The sequence below is a fragment of the Accipiter gentilis genome, chromosome 10 (genome assembly GCF_929443795.1).
Source record: "Accipiter gentilis chromosome 10, bAccGen1.1, whole genome shotgun sequence".
NCBI lineage: Eukaryota > Metazoa > Chordata > Aves > Accipitriformes > Accipitridae > Astur > Astur gentilis.
Genome location: NC_064889.1, coordinates 4,902,553 through 4,919,264, shown reverse-complemented (window position 1 = coordinate 4,919,264; position 16,712 = coordinate 4,902,553). Strand labels below are relative to the sequence as shown.

The 16,712-nt window shown below is 39.6% G+C and overlaps 1 protein-coding gene across 2 annotated transcripts; it reads left to right on the top strand.

The window, feature by feature from the left end:
* The first annotated feature begins 2,698 nt into the window (after nucleotides 1–2,698).
* RCN2 (reticulocalbin 2) lies at nucleotides 2,699–16,178 on the top strand. 2 transcript variants are annotated; one of them, XM_049811486.1, is made up of 7 exons: nucleotides 2,699–3,140; nucleotides 3,301–3,406; nucleotides 6,277–6,473; nucleotides 9,028–9,129; nucleotides 10,344–10,440; nucleotides 12,438–12,580; nucleotides 15,383–16,178. In XM_049811486.1, the coding sequence occupies exons 1-7, from the start codon at nucleotides 2,706–2,708 to the stop codon at nucleotides 15,533–15,535; spliced, it is 1,233 nt and encodes a 410-aa protein (XP_049667443.1). In that variant the 5' UTR covers nucleotides 2,699–2,705; the 3' UTR covers nucleotides 15,536–16,178. The 2 variants fall into 2 exon arrangements, with proteins under 2 accessions (XP_049667443.1, XP_049667442.1); XM_049811485.1 differs by having other exon boundaries at nucleotides 9,016–9,129.
* The last annotated feature ends 534 nt before the right edge of the window (nucleotides 16,179–16,712 follow it).

Genomic DNA, 16,712 nt, shown 5'->3' with positions numbered 1-16,712 from the left:
GGGAGATTATACATGCTTCAGCTGAAGTCTCCAGGAACAGCAGCGCAAACATCTCTCAGAAATGACGCATATACTTAACTCTGGTTTGGAGCAGGGAGCTGAGCCAGGTCGCCCCTGAAGGCCCCGTCCACATCCCTTATATCGTCACTGTTCGATTATGAGCTTCTTTATTATTTATCAGGCATTTGTCTGAGCTTCCACAACTGTCTCTTTGGTGTGCGGCTGAGCTGAGCACTGTGGTACTGGGCCTCGTGTCAAATCCTGCTGTTCTGGTTCGATGCCAAATCAGATACCACATTAGAAGTGTCATTTTATAACCTACTTCCTCAGATATTAATAACTGCACTAAATGCAAAGATGTAGAAAACCAGGTCTGTAATGTCTGCAGGGTCTAAAATACTTCAGGATACTTTGTGCAAGGTGTTACGAAACAATTGATTAGAACACTCAGAAAGTCATATTTGGGTACTACTAAAGCAAATGACTGCCATTTTGAAATGCAAACACATGGTATTTGAACCTGATCATCTTTATAAGTACACTGTTGCTCAGTTTTTCCCCTTACTTAAATCCACATGCCAAAATCCAACGACTTTTATAACGGAAGAAGGAAGGATAATCTTTGCATGCAGGTCTTGGATACACTTAACCATCTCGTATGCAGCTTAAGATGTTTACAAGTGATAAAAACAAAATTAGGAGAATATGTCAAAATGGAAGCCTATCTAAAAAAAACTACTGAAAATCCGTTTATTCTGAAAGGGTATAAATGACATACATTAGAGTGAAGAAAATTAAAGCTTATTCAAGTTAGGCAGTGATTTATAAAACTAAAATGTAGAAACATAAAAAAATTGTAGTAAACACCAGATGGATAACTTCACTTGCTAGAAATAACTGTTAAGAAGCTACTGTTTGTGTTGCTGGACAACTGATCTCCTGCTGACAGTTTAACAGGAAGAGATTTACATTTGCAGATCTCAAAGAGAAGAAGTTGTGTTGAACATGACCTTCTAACATTAATTCCTTTGTGACTGAAAGAAGCTCCAAGCAGACTTGTGAAAGACTGTATGCAATTTGGCTTGGGGGAAGGGGGGATTTTTTTGAAAAGTCAGAAAGTTCAGCACATTAAAAAGTTTTTATATAGCGTGACTCATTCTGATTTAAAAATAGCTTCACTGATACTCTCTTTTTCCTTACAAGTTACAATAGTGATGCATTTGCTGTGCACTTGGTTAAAAATATCGAGGGAATATGAGAGCCTCTCTCTCTTCCCCCCTCCCCCCCCCCCCCCCCCCGCATCCATACCAGAATGATCTTGAATTTTATTATATGACCGATTAACTGCATGCTGGGAAGTGTCTGGGTTGCATTTTGACACAGGCTAACTACCAAGAGAAGAATATGATTGCCTATGCTTTCCATCTTGCTGAGCTTCAGATTTTTTTTTCCTAATGTATAGGATATAATGACTTTTTGGTTTAGTTTGCTTTATTGTTTCAGTTATTTGTATTTCCTCCTCCTCCTATCCTGAGTCATCTCGGCATATGAACGTGCCATTAATAAACTTGCTCTTCGCACATTTACGTTGAAATTTTTACTTGGAGGCTAGTACAGTTTAGGCACTTAAATGTATAATGTGATACACTTGTCAAACCTTGAGATAGGCAGCAGAGTTTTTTTAGGGTGTTAGTAATGCATTAGACAAAGAAGACAAAGCATCTTCAGTACTATTTCAGAAACCAAATCTTATTTCTGTTTTTAATGCTTACAGGATTTGCTTTATCTACACATGCCACAAGTAGTATGCCTTATTTCACATTTTGTATATGTGATTTATATAAATACTGATGGGAAATTTAACATTTAAACCAATAAAATATATTAGACTCAACTCACTATTAGATTTTTTTAATAGAAAGACATTTCTTATATGGGCAGGAAATTGCAATAACACATTTACTGATTTATTGCAATATGTTACTCTCAGATCTTCAAAATGAACTGTCGTGGCTCTTCGCAGTTAATAGAATTTGAGGTTAACCGGGGAGCTGTACATCGCTATTGCCACGGAAGAGACAGGACAGCACAGCAGACAACCTCCATTAATCGAGGGCTCTGCTTAAACCTGGCAACCATTCATTGTGTTTCTGGAAATCCAGGTAGGTTAATCTCGCTTCTTTCTGTTTAAAAGAGGAGTTCCAGAAACACACTAGTATTGAAAGGAGAAGTAACAAATCTAGGGACGGTCTTGCGTAAACCTGGATTCACCCAGTAAGAATGATTAATTTGACCTCATTGGGCTTGGGATCAGAGCAATCCCAATTTCACGCAACAGCTCTTAGGAATGGTATTCCTGGGGAGGCCCCCTGCTCATTTACTTGACGTATTTCTAGTTTGTCTGAGTGGTAAACGAGGTTAAATTCATTTTACAGCTTTCTTTTCTATTATCTGCGTTGGGCAGTTAGGAACAGTCGTATCGATCCACCTTGTTAACTCTCCTAAAGCACTGCTCCCCTTTAACTGTGGGTGAGAAGCGTGACTTGCGAGTCGGCTCCTCCGGCCAGAGAATCGTTGGCTCGTTTTTGGTGTAAAGCTTTTACACCGTTCCGCTCGTTTCCTGATCCTCTTCCCCGATGCCAGGGTTTGTTGACGCTTGCCTGACGTTCTGGTGACAAGTCACTTCGGTCTGCCGAGCTTCACCGATGCTTACGAGTCGGCAAACGATCCCCCCAACCTCGATCGCATTTGGTCCCTTCCACGGCCACAGCAAAAAGGACTGGGCGACAGAGGAGGGTAAACCCCTCCGGTTCCCAACCAGCGGCCCGTTCCCGCTGCGGCCAATTCCGCACAAGGCGGCGCCCGGCGCCGCGTCCCCCCAGGGCCGCGGGTCCGACCCCCGGCGCAGGCGGCGCCCCCGAGCCCCCCGCCGCGCCGCTCGTCCCGCCCCTCCGCAGCCCCTTTCCCCGCCCCTTCAGCCGCGGGTCCCCTCCTCGGCGGGCGAGATGCGGTGGTGGCGGCGGCGGCGGCCGCTGCTGCTGCTGCTGCTGCTGGCGCTGGGCCTGGCCCTCGCCCTGGCCCTGGCGGCGCAGGGACAGCACCGCGCCGACTACGACCGGGAGGCGCTGCTCGGCGGACAGGTGGGCGGCGGCGGGCAGGGCGGGAGCAGGGCCCGAGCGCGGCGCTTCTCCGCCGGCGAGGCCGCGGGGCGGGCGCCGCCGGGCCGGGCAAGGGTCCGAGGCGGCCGGGGACGGCGGTTTGACGGGCGGTTGGTTGGTTGGTTGGTTCCCTCTGCCGCAGGAGGAGGCGGAGGAGTACGCGCGGCTCAGCCCGGAAGAGCAGCAGCGGCGGCTGAGGGCCATTGTGAAGAAGATCGACTCGGACGCGGACGGCCTCCTCACCAAGGGTAACGGCGGGCGGCGGCCCGGCACCCGGCTGGCCCGGGGCCCGCCGCGGTTGCGTGGCCCGGCGACCAGCTGGTAGCACGCGTGGGGGGGTTCAAGCGGGCGGGGGCCGGGCTTTGTCCCTGTCCCGGGTCCGGCCCCGCGCCCGCAGAGGAGGGAAAGATGCGCTCCCCGCCCCCCCCCGCGACACCGCCGATGACTCCTGTGCTGTGGGGAATCTCCGTGGAAAACAGAAGGAGCAGCTTGCACAGTGCGTTAGGAACGCCAACAGAGGGTGTCTCGGTCCCTAAGATTTCTGTTTTACGGGAGGAAAGAAGTGGGGGCCAACAGGAGCACGCGGGAGCGAGTTAGTGTGGGTAAGAGAGCGTTACTAAGTTGGAGGTCCCAGCCGTGCACGCCCGAAGCCGCTCTGAGTCAAGGGGATTTCTGTGTTCGAAATCCTCTTTGTGCAACTCGGAGAGCAAGTTTCAGAGGCAAAGAAAGCGCGCTGCAGTCGTAGTACTACCTATATGCGCTTCAGTGCCTGGTGACACCGAGTGGCCCTGAGGAATCATATATTCGTTTCATCACAGTATCGTATCAAATGTCTCTTCCCAGACAGGTTTTTATCAGTCAGACTCGGGAACACCACGGTAAACTCGGGCCCTTCCTTTCGGTACATGATCATGACACGTTATTAATTTCGGTTTAAAACTCATTGTGAAAATGTATTTTTGGTGTTTTGCTGTGATTTTGACAAAAAAATCAAAATCGTCTCACATGCACACACGCAGAGCAAGTAGAATCCTTGTTCAAACACCACAACAGTGATACTTCACACCAGAACAGTGATACTTCATTAACATGATACTAAACATGCAGGAAGCTTTCTAGGTGAGAGGACAAAATATGGTTTTAAAGACAAGATCAGCTATATCTCTTGAATGTCTTCCACTTTATATGCTGAAACTAATCAGCTGCACACTTGTTTCAGTGTTCCTGCATCTGACTGTGTAGAGATGAGATAGTATATAACTTTGACAGGATGGCTGACCCCTGTAATAAACAACAAGCAGTTCACAACGTGAAGGCTGTAAGGGCAGAGGTCTATCTAAAGGGTAGAAATTCCACCCGTACTCCATCCTCATGGTATATATTGCATCTGGTTCTCAGTCTAATGGAAACTTGCCCTCCCCTCATTTCCCAAAGGAAAACTCAGAGTGGAATACGGTTTTACACCAATAAACTTATGATATCGAAGCTTTTTCAGCTCAGTTATTTTTCAGTGTATTGCAGAACACTCCTGGAGAACTTTTCCTTAGTAGTGGAGTAGTGGAGGCTAACAGTGAGAGAATTTGTGATAAATATTAATACCACTTCTCTAATGTTGGAGCATTAAGTATTTCTGATTAATGGCACTGGACATTACGTGTTCAGATGGCTGTGCCTCGTGCCTCAAATGCTGGGAAATAAACCATGCTATAAATTATATGTTACCCATCTTTAAGAAATCATGTTGCAGTTTCTTGTAAGGCAATGCTCGTTTTGTGCACAAGCCTCAGTGGTTATAAAACATGGCATGCACGCCTCCACATGTTCAGTCGATTCACAGAATCTGTTACAAAGTTGGTTCCTTTGGTAATACAAATTCAGTATTCAAAATATATTTTTAAAAATCTCTTGCTGCTTTTCAAAGATATTTAAATAAAGCTAGTAAAGTTGTATTGACACTTCTGCAAGGAAGGACAGAATAAGATACTTAAGTATTTAAAAAAAGTTATAAGATTTTTCTACACCAAAGTAGTAATTTCTGTAGGATTTTTTAATTAGTCATCATGACTCTTCAGAGCAGGATTTCAGTTGAGTTGATTTAGCTATATAATGTTGCAATGCAGAGGAAGTTGCCTTCCCTTTCTGGGCACCTGAAAATAACTGGGTGATACTGAGGGAATATGTTCTCCCAATCTTTAAATGAAGTAACTTTAATGTATTTGTATGAATTCATCTGCATATTCAGCTTTCTTTTAGCCATGTTTCTATAAAAACAAATAGCTGCAAAGCATTTCCAAAAATACATAAGGCTTGATTTCAGCCCCAAGTAAAGGGAAAACATTTCTTAATGTTTCATTTTGGTAATTAAGGCAATGGCAGGGAATTTATTTTTATTTCAGTTTGTGGATTTTTCAAAAGAAACCCAAAACTGATGGGAATGATATTTTGGGGGGATAAAAAGTTATGTTTAGAGTTGTCTATCTAAACCATATTCAGTATCATTTTCATAAAGCTCTGAAGACAAAAAAGGTGAAGGGATGCTACAGTGTTGATTGGCTTCAGATTTGGAAAGGCATAGCCACGTAATCATTTCAGGCTGACATAAATGTCAGCAGGCACCAAAAGGGGCAGGCTTCCCGCTTCCATTGTTCAGTGACCTAAATAAGGGTACGTTCTCAGCTGAAAACTTAAGACTTTACTTGCAGGATAAGTTTTTAGTGATCCACTTTGCTATGTAGCTGTATGAATGCTACCTGTAATAATTTTTTCCTACCACATCCCACCTGTTTCAGAGAGGGATACATCACACTTACTCTGGCAGCACCAGTATAGGCCAGTAACCATGTAACTCTAGCTTAAGGGTATCAATGGGGGAGTGGTACTACGAAAGAAAAACTGAAGGCTGTAGCTGTGATCTAGTCTCTCATTCAGTTAACTTGAAAAAAGCCATGGCATAGAAGAAACAGATTGTTTTGCTTTAACTAAGCTCTTGCCTATATGCTTACATCTGAATTGCAGAGTATATTCCAGACTGAATAGGCCTGTGGTATCTTTATAGTTTTTATAGTGCAGATGATTCTGATTTTTTTTAATTTTATTATTTTTTTAATGATTTTCACAGAGGAGCTGAGTTCCTGGATACAGCAGTCTTTTAAACATTATGTTACGCAAGAAGCTAAGCAACACTTCAATGACTATGACAAAGATGGTGATGGATTAGTGTCTTGGAAGGAGTATAATATGCAAATGTATGATCGTGTAATTGATTTTGATGAGAACACTGTCCTGGAGGATCAAGAAGAAGAATCATTTCGACAGGTAAAATGTTTCAGCATCAGTTTCTGTAAGCTGTTGGCAAAAGGCAGCAATGTTTGTTTATTGTGACAGAACAAGATGGGTAGAGAAACCCTAGCAGCTGGCACATGGTTTAACGCTTTCGTCTATCTGAGATAGGGGAGTAATTAAAGGAAAGTAATGGAGTATTAAAGCTGCTACCAACTAAACAAAGACAGAACAAAATCGTACCTCCCAAGTATATTTTTTCAAGCTGAGTTGAGTGTAAGTCTACTGACAGTCTTGCCACAGAGCACAGTCTCCAGCTATCACCTTAAAACAAAATGGCAATCTGTTAGATTAGGTCTGTAGCCTAACCAGTGTCCTCCCTTCAGCAGGGGCCAGTACCACTGGTGTTGGAGGTAAAGGAAACCCTTGTACTCTTTAACCCCCTCTGTTGCATTTTCCAGTTATTTCTCAAGTACCCAGTGTGGGGTATCAATACAGCCTACTTTAACATTTTCTGTCCATTAGAGACCCACAGAGAAAGCAATAGCAATTCAGACATTTTTAGCAATCAAAATGCAACTCTGACAGCTAAAACTGGATGTGTAAACAACAGAAGTTATGGATTAATGTCATATATGAAAGCAGATACTTGAGAGTGGAAAGGAAAGAGGCAAGAGAGGCAGGGAGGAAAGGTTCACCAAGAATCACCACATAGCGAAACTTGTTTCCTTTCAGGTTACACATGTATAGTACATGTAAATATTTCCCAAAAAGTGAATAAGTGAGTTTTTAGACTATTCTGGCCTGAGTGGTTTGTTGGGGTTTTTTTCTGTGAAGATTGCTGTGGCTGCTTTTAATAAAGTAGTAATAGATAATACAGGATGTTGACAGAAGTGAAGCTGAAATAGACAATGGGCAGGGGGTTTTACACACTGAAGAAACAAACTGTAAAGCTTTGGAGGTCACTTAACTGAATAATTACATAGCTTTTAAATAAAACAAGACTTTACATGGACCTACCAGTCAAAATATTGATCCCATGTTTGAGATATTGCCATCATAGGTATATATGCCGAGTTAGAACTCCTACTTACTTACTTATGCTATGCTTTATTTGACTGCTTGCTGGGTTTTCCTGCTTGCTGACTTCTTCAACATATATTGTAAAGAGCAAAATTAGCAGCATTGTACAAGCATCATATGTCAGCCTTCTTCAGCATTTTCCTTATGTTTGGGAATTAGTGATCCTGCTCTAGTCAAAATGGAAGAGTTAGACTATGGTGTTGATTTAGAATTGACATCAAGTAAACATATGAATTTACCAGAAGGTGGCAGCCTTGTTCATCACTTCTCAAAAAAACGATGAAAAATAGATTTTCCCCCTCAATAGTTCAAGTTTATGTTGCAGTCCAGTCCTTTCTGTAGTCAGTCCTTCTGAATTGCCTTCCTATTTAAACTCTCAGCTAAGGTCAGCTTTTCTTTAAGAGTACCTTTAATTATTTTGCAGAATAGTTAAGATCTTATACGTTTATTTGTTACATGTTATGCTCTGTATTAATCAGGTTAGCCTAATTTTGAAAGAAGTATCACTAAATAGGATATAAACGAGGAAGTACAATTTCAAATGGTTATTTTTAAAGTATTTGTGATCTCTGGTTTGCTGGCCACTCCCTTATCCAGATCAGAGTCACACCGGTAGCACAACACACTTAATCATGGGATTCCAGCATTTGTATAGCTCACATCACATGCAGTTTGAGTAGAGATCAGTTATCAATGGTGTGGGTCTTTATTTTGTCTAAAGAGACTGTATGAAATTAAATGAGAAAAAAAATACAAAATTTTTGCGCATTTGGAATTTGGAAACAGGAAGTGCAAGACATTCAGAAATAAGAACTTCCCTGCTTATTGTGGATCTTATTTATTTTTAAAAGGCATGCTAATATTTATACTTAAAATGGGTGAGAGAAGTGACTTTGCTTTCAAATGTGTTCAGATGTAATGGACAACAGTCTTGTATTAAAGGAATCTGTCTAATCCTTCAGCACTTAAAATGGCTTCAGAAAAGACATTTTACGTACATGATATTTCTTTCAAGACCTTCTTTGAACTACAAACAGCCCTTGATATAAATGAGATAGAAATCCAGAAGGTTAAATGTCCTTCAAATGTAAATTTCGGAATTTGCAATGGCTACCATTAATTATAATCATTGTACTCCACTAAACCTAGTTTGGGAATTGGTGACTTTTAGAAGAGGAAGCCTGTATAAAGACAAGATAATTCTTGGTCTTTTCATTCTCTCCCTTTTGTGTTTTTGAAGCCTTGGCTAAGAGTATGTTTTAAATGTCTCCTTAAATTGAAAAAATAAGGAAGGTTTTATGCGATTCTTAGAGTAAAACTACCTCAATTAAAAGTGCTGTTCTCATTGCTCTGGATGAGCTCTTTTAGAGAAAATACAATGTCAGTATAATATGAGTACATAATGTGAAACAATTAATATTCTAATGAGCCTACAGCCAGCTACTATAATGTTTTTCCTTTTCATTAAGTGCTCTAACTAAATCTATTTTCTAAGCTTCATTTAAAGGAGAAAAAGCGTTTTGAAAAAGCTAATAGAGATGATGTTCCTGATCTAAATGTGGATGAATTTATTGCTTTTGAACATCCTGAGGAAGTGGAGTATATGACGGTAAGATTTAGGAGAGTATCAGCCTGTGTATATAGATGCAACATCTTTTTAATGCATGTGCTTAGCCCCAGTACTACAGGAAGTGTGCTTTTGAGCAGTTCTGAGTATTGCTTTTACAGACCAAATTAAAAAGCAGATAATGTGTTGTGGATCCAGTGCTGGAGGTCAGGAGCTGGAGTAGCGGTTCAGTGTTTTTCTTTGAAATCTGTTTCAGGAATAGTATTGCACAACTATCCCAAATTTTTGGGATTGGACTGACGTATCTGTCTCTAAACTCTGTTAGGTTGGAAATAGATCAGTGAGATTTTAGCTTGAGGAAGTTTCATGCCTAGTTCAGAGTTCAGTTCTAGTTAAGGGGACTTACAGGAAAGATTTTTCACAGGAAAAGGTCAAGTGCCGATTACTCTCACTTCACTTAAAGGGACACAAGAGTCACGTTTCTGGCCGAAAAAGAGCATTCAAGCCTGTCTGAAGCTTTAATACTGACTGTACTGTGGTTAGAGCTTGGGAGATTATTATTTCAGCCAGGAGCACTTTGCCATTGGGCATCTATTTCCTCACTGCTGTGACTGTGGGTGTCATTCCAGCTCAGTATCGACAGTTGACCCCAGTTAAAAGTACATTGGTGCTTTTCTGCAATAGAGCCTTCAGTTTTGTCTATCTGATGCTGCAGAGCCAACTGCCAGGAGGAGTGCCATGCAAACAGCCTCTGTTTGTGTTGACAATTATGGACAAACAAGACAAGACAGAACTAGGAGAACAGGCAGACTGGCTTCACTGGGAAACACAGGACCAAAAGGAAACCAACCAGTTTTCCTGACAATTTCATAAAGTTACAAAAATGCAAATTAAATGAATACATCACATGAAAAAAGAAGAGTTAAATGAGATGATACAGCTTTGTAGAAATTCATGTTTCTCAGCTATTTTTGTAGTTTTGAATTAAGTTGAAGGATTCCAACCCTAGGTGCACCTTTTGGATTTGGTTTTCATAAAACCTGACATCCTAAACTCTTAAGAACAGATCTGTTCTGTTGCACGGGAACCAATTAATGCACTAATCTGCATAAAAATGGAAAAGCAGATTTGAAATGAGGGAGTCTTTACTTTAAAAGATACCTTATTGCTCTAAAATGATTTATTGCTGTTTCTCTTGATTAAAAGTTGCTAATTTTTCCCAAATTAATATTTTGCTTTTTGTATGTATACAAAAGGACTTTGTCATTCAGGAGGCTTTAGAAGAACATGATAAAGACGGTGATGGATTTGTTAGCCTGGAAGAATTCCTTGGTGATTACAGAAGAGACCCAAGTAAGGAAAAAGGGTGGGGGCATGAAAGAAGGAACTGAACAGAAGCTTTTGGAATGGGATGAATTGTATGCACCTTTATTCTCAGCTTTTTACACCTCCACCTACAGATTCTGAATAACGTTATCCTGTCTTTTAGGATAATTCAGTTTCATGGTACTGGGCATAGTAGGTCATTATTTCAGTCTGCCCTGTATGTATTTGGCAGTAGTTTGTATAAAGCCCATCCCACTGTTTCCTTGCAAGTTACTTCTTGTTTTCCTGAAGACTGAAGCATATTCCTCATGGCTAGATATGCAGCTGAAATAAGATGTAGTTTTGCTAACTGAACACATCTGCGAAACCAGCCAGCATGAATATAAGGTTAAACTTCCCTGGTCTTTATCAGCTTAAGGTGGCAGCTGTCAGCCTTGCTTTAGAAGGGGTGAAGCTGTGTGTGTTTCAAGAGAGTCGGAGGGGAAGTGTAAGGAGTCTGTTCACTGTACCAGATATCAAAAGCCTATCTGCTTTCACTTTTAGTTTTTTTCCCACTCTTGCCCTTCCTTAAGCTTGATGTATTCCTTCTTTAACAAGAAAAAGGACTCTTACCTGGTGTTTAGCAATACTTTTCTCTAGCTATGTTGCTAATAGATAAATATTTTATACACTGTATTATATTTGCTACACGATAGGGCAAATAACTCCTCCAGTTCAGAAAGACCAGTAGCTTGAGGCATGTGGAGAGTTTGCTTGGTCCTAAGGAATGCTAATTCTTAAGCGTGGGCTAGCATCCTAGATGGAGAAAATGTTTAAGCCACATAAGGATATGGAGAAATAGGGGAATAGTCAGTTTTTCTTCACTGCAATCAACCACCTGACATTTCACCTTGTATAACCATCTTGTTTGCCAGACCCGGTTAAAACAATAGATCTCTGATGCTACTACAGGGTTCTTTATCATTTTCCTGCTCTGACATAAAAAAAGCTTTTCCAAGCCAGTCTGTCCGAAGCTGTTGGAAAGGAGTGAAGTTGTTGCTAGGGTCCTTGCAGTTAACAGAGAAGATAACAGCTTTGTTATTAAAACTTCAGCAAGAATTCAGAATCAGCTATAATTGTAGAAACTACTTCAACTTCTCCAAATGCCCATCTCCTCTGCAGACAGTGTTCCTGCAGCACAGTTTATTTAAACTACATGGTGGGTGTAGTTTCATAACTGTTTTGTGATTTTGGGCAACAGTGCATGATGAATTGTGACATGAAGGGATAATCTACTTGCAAAAGAAGATGTTGGAAAGGAAGGAGAGGGACTTCACTCTTTGTTCTTTTATAATACATGTTATCAGTTTTATATGCTGCAAACCACTATATATCTACCTACTTCTTGGGACGCTTGTTGATTTAAAGCTTTTCCCTACTTTCCTCCATCCGTTAAGTGCTGAGATGACCAATGTCTGAGGCCTATAGTATTGCTCATATTGCTGTCATGTGATACTCTCAACATGGTGTCTGCAACACGATTGCTATACATTAATGGGAGAGAGTAATCTTAACTCATTCAAAGTAAATACTGCAAATGTAAGATATCTCTTTTATCCACTTTAATGTTTTTCTACTGATATGTCAGCTGTCCCAATAAGTAGGAAACCATCTGCTTGGCAGCACATTCAATATAAAGTATGCTTTCTCCACTATCAATTTGGGTAATTGCGGAGATGTAAAGTGAACAGTTCAGTTGGTGGTAAACTTTGACTTTAATGTCTGCTTAGTTCAACTGTAAATTTACAATCTTAATATTACCTTAGCTTTAAATGCTGTTTTATTCTATACAAGTATTTTTTTCATGTGTAGACAGATGCATTTATTTAATCTATTGGGACTGGTCTGTAAGTCTTGTCTTTGTTAAGTCAAATCACTTTTATGTTATGTTTTATGAGAATAAGTGAATTTGCTTAGGACAAAAGGTGAAAACATCTGCTTTAAGGTAAAAAGTGGCTTTAAACTTGACAAATGTGTCTTACTAGCTGCAAGGGAAGATCCAGAATGGATACTTGTTGAGAAGGATCGGTTTGTCAATGACTATGACAAGGATAGTGACGGAAAACTCGACCCTCAAGAGCTCTTGTCTTGGATAGTACCTAATAATCAGGGTATCGCACAAGAGGAGGTATGTGTTTTGACTGCTATTTAGATTTTAATTAATGTGGTAGAATTTTGAATTTGAATAGATGCATTCAGATTTATCATGTCTTAGTTGAAAAAGAATGCTTAGTAGATCTTTGTATATATTTTTAACCTTTTTTCAGTTTGTCAAAAGAGTGCAGGTCCCTTAACTGCATTAGGCAAATGTGAAGTTCCTGTTAATTGTATGAGTGTTTATAAATTAACGAAGTGCCTTTCTACGTGTTTAAATAGCTTACTTGGTTGGACTTAAGGGTACAGTATTTTAATAAGTTATTTTTTAGTTATTGTAAGTAAATCTAATGAGATATACTACTAAAAGAAGCTGGTATATACTGACAGCATAATTTTGAAAACAAAAATTGATTGTGATTCTTCTAACTGTATAAATCACCATAATTTGTAGAACTAAAGACTTGTCTTTCTTTCTGTAAGTACAAGAAAATGGAAGTATTCTATGATTCGAGATGCTGTAATGCAAACAGCATTTGATGATAATTAAAATGATTTAATCGGAGGTAGAACAGCATAATAGGTTTAAGTGGATTCTCATTTTAGCTGTCTTTATTTTTTTGTAGCAGGCAGTAGAAGCGCTGGGTGTTCCAGAACAACCTATTTTAGTAAGCAGACTTTACAGTTGCCGACTGCAGTAGAGAGGATTTCTGTCTTTCCGCTAGTAACTTTTTATCTTAACTTGTCCAAGTCTCTTTCCTTTGCACTGGAGGATTTTGGTGTTCAGAATGGCAGGAACAACAGGTCTTCCCATGCCTCCATAATTCCTGGTAAAGACAGGACATGCTTTGTGTCAAACAGCATAGTCCAGCTACTGGGTTGGACTGTCTCATTACTGAGGTCCCACCTCTTCCTTTTTCAGCTCTGTTGGTGACAGAAAAAGCAATGTGGCTAGCATGCAGCACTGGGTACTCGCGTATCTATCATTGTAGGAAACTAAGTTGTTAAATTGCTCTAGCAGTATTTTTGTAAATGTGGATCTGTAAGCCTTTGCACAGACCTTGTTTAACATCTGACTCTTGAGGGTGGTTGGTTCTTATTTCACGGAAAAAAAATACTGTTCTAACTGACTTGAATTCTGTGTGGTGTTGAGTCTAACCATACCTGTGTTGGTTTGCTTGGTTGGGTTTGGGGTTTTTTTAGCAGTTCTTCGCTATTCATTCAAATCTTCGCTTACAGCAAGGCCATGCTGTAGCAGTAGCTGAGTTCTGAAAACAATTTTTTTTTTTTTTTTCTGTTTCTCTAATGTGCTATTTTTTTCCTTCAGTTAATGTAAGGGCTTAGCAAAGTCACCTATCCTGAAGAACCTATCCTAAAGAGAAGGTAGCATTGACTTAAGTCATAAACTGCTGTTTGAAAGCTGAATATTGCAGTTTCATTTTGGCATTTCAAAATGACTTGAGAAACCTGGTAGCTAAATAACATAAAAATTACTGTACATTCTATTTCCAGGAATTTATATGTGTTTACCAAGATGTTTGTCTTAATAATCTTTTAGCTTTTGCCATGCAGAGTGCTTTTAAAATCTGCTTGGCTAACATTAGTTCCGGTTATTTTCTTCAGTCCTTTTTGGTGAGGTAGTCAGCTTAATTGTAAGTAATATTTAATTTTTTAAAAAGTCACTTAGCAGTTACATTGAGCCAAATTTATCAGAAAAAGTAGGAACAGAAGGATTCTCTAAATCATTGTATTTGTAGATGTTTAGCAAATAAAAACAAAAAAAACATGTAATACTTGGACTCCTCTATTTCTCACAATTAATCGGTGCGGTAGAGCTACTGTAGTAGCTTGTTAGCTTTGAGCTATGTAACACTTGTGAATGAGCTACAAGTAAAATACTCTGCAATTGTTTTTTTTACTGCTGAACTTCCCTCCTTTTATGATATATAAATAAGCAAAAATCTGATAACAGTTTTAATTTGCAGTTTCATTTGACATTGTCATGATTTAGTATTTAAAAGTTTTTTGAGAAAAGCAAGTTTCTGTTTTCAGGAAATGAAGGAAAATATAAATTGCTAACCAAAGTTGAAGTTCCTATGCCTAGATGGCTTATCTTGTCCACTGTTGAAGGTAGACAGTGAGTCTCCACAGGTTCAGGAAATAAAAAATGGCTTAGCACAGTAGACCCCTCCAGAGTTGAAAGCAAGCATGCCTACAGCTTAACCTGAGAGCTGTAAATGATGCTTCTCTTGTCAGACAGAGGGTAAATATGTGACTGAGATAATCGGCGCACGCTTCTGAAAGAGGATGCTCAACTTGAAGACTGTACTGGTTTAAATCCTAGTTGAGGTCCCACACATCAAGGAGTTGCTGTTGTAGCTGTCATTCGGTGCCTGGATATCCAGAAGGGCTCCCTGAACACAGGGTCTCTAGCTGACATGCTAAGCTTGCATTTTCTGCAGATCATACACGAAAGGCGTGTACTGCACTCGCCCGAGGATTTCAAGGACTACAGATGCTTCCAGGAAGATGGCTAATCTTTGCTGGTTTAGTGCTGTCTTCTGCCCTCAAAGTAAAGCTGTGGGTTTGACATTGATTTGTTGCTTTAGAATTGATAGTGAGGGTAGAGATCTGATGGTATGATTTTGCCACCAAATAAAAGAGGCAAAGAGAAGCAAACTGAGGAAAGAAAGGCTCTGTTCTGAATGTAGTATGTTGTCTAGCTTGTTACAAATAATGGTGTGGTGGCAGGACTTTGACAAAGCTATTCCAAAAGCATTATTTATAAATGCTCGTATCTATTAACAGTGCACATGGTGTTCCATTTATTTTAAAGGCTCTTCACCTTATTGAAGAAATGGATTTGAATGACGATAAAAAGCTTTCTGAAGCAGAAATTCTTAAGAACCAGGATTTGTTTCTCAACAGTGAAGCAACGGATTATGGTAGGCAGCTTCATGATGAACGCTTCTACCATGAAGAACTTTAGATTATTTATTTTGTAATCTGTTTTTCTTCCCTTTCTTTCATTTGGAGCTTTTGTTAAAAGCACCCATCAGCTATGTTGCCAGTTCTATGCTGTAATTACAGTACACTAATGTCTGTGTAAATAATTTGCATTGAAAATTTAATTGCCATCCTGCAGACTTCCTTGAGCCTCTTCTAGCTTCAAAATTAATCTTAAATACTTACTTCCAAAATTATATAGCGTTGGAAAAAATTTACTTCAGGGGTAGTACTGTGTTATGAAGAGTTGTTCTACTGTACTTGAAGAAAATGGAGAATCTAAATGATTCTGAAAGAATGCAAAACATAGTGACTGAGAGACTACTGTTTTTTCTAATGAGTTTAATTAGGGCGGGGAGTGGGGAAGATGGGGCGGGATGTTTAGAGTCAGTATTAACTGTGTTTTATTTAATACATTTGGAGAAACACTTAGATTAATGCCTCAATTGTTTAAGAGGTTCTACTTAATTTTAAATGGTTTCTATACTGTGTTTTATTGTATCATAAACTTGCTATTTTTACATCTATAGACAACTGTTTTTAATGTACAATTCTACAGCATTAGCAATACAATGGTATTTTACAGTGTTAAGACCCTCTTCATTTGTTGGATTAAAACTTTAAATATTCTGTCTTTCTGTGTTTTGTCCGTTTATTGCTTCCTGTGGGTCACCTATAGCAACCCCTTGAAATGTGAACAATGTACGTAATGTAAAAGGGCAACATTCGTAGCTTTTGTAAACCAAAGATATGTCATCTCATCTAGATGCTAAAGAAGATTCAAAAAAAGCAAAGTGTGCATTTAGCATTTTCTGGACAAGTTTGCAAAAGCAATTGTATTTGGGTTTTGGTTCTTTTTTTAATTGGTGATATATAGAACTCTAAAGCACCAAGGCATTATATAATATTTGTAGTAATAACCTCTAAAAGTTAACTTCGGTTGATAGCTCCACAATTAACACTCATAAAAGTGAGTACTGTCCCATTATGTGATTATTTGAAATAGTCCAAAAGGTTAATGGCACGACAGATTCAATTTAGGAAAGGACATATATTCGCTTTTTATCTCCTAGAAAGTCACAGAAATTAGCTGAGTATTCTAAACAAAGACAAAACCTCACAGAACAGATTGTGTAGAATGTATTAGGGTTTTTTTAATT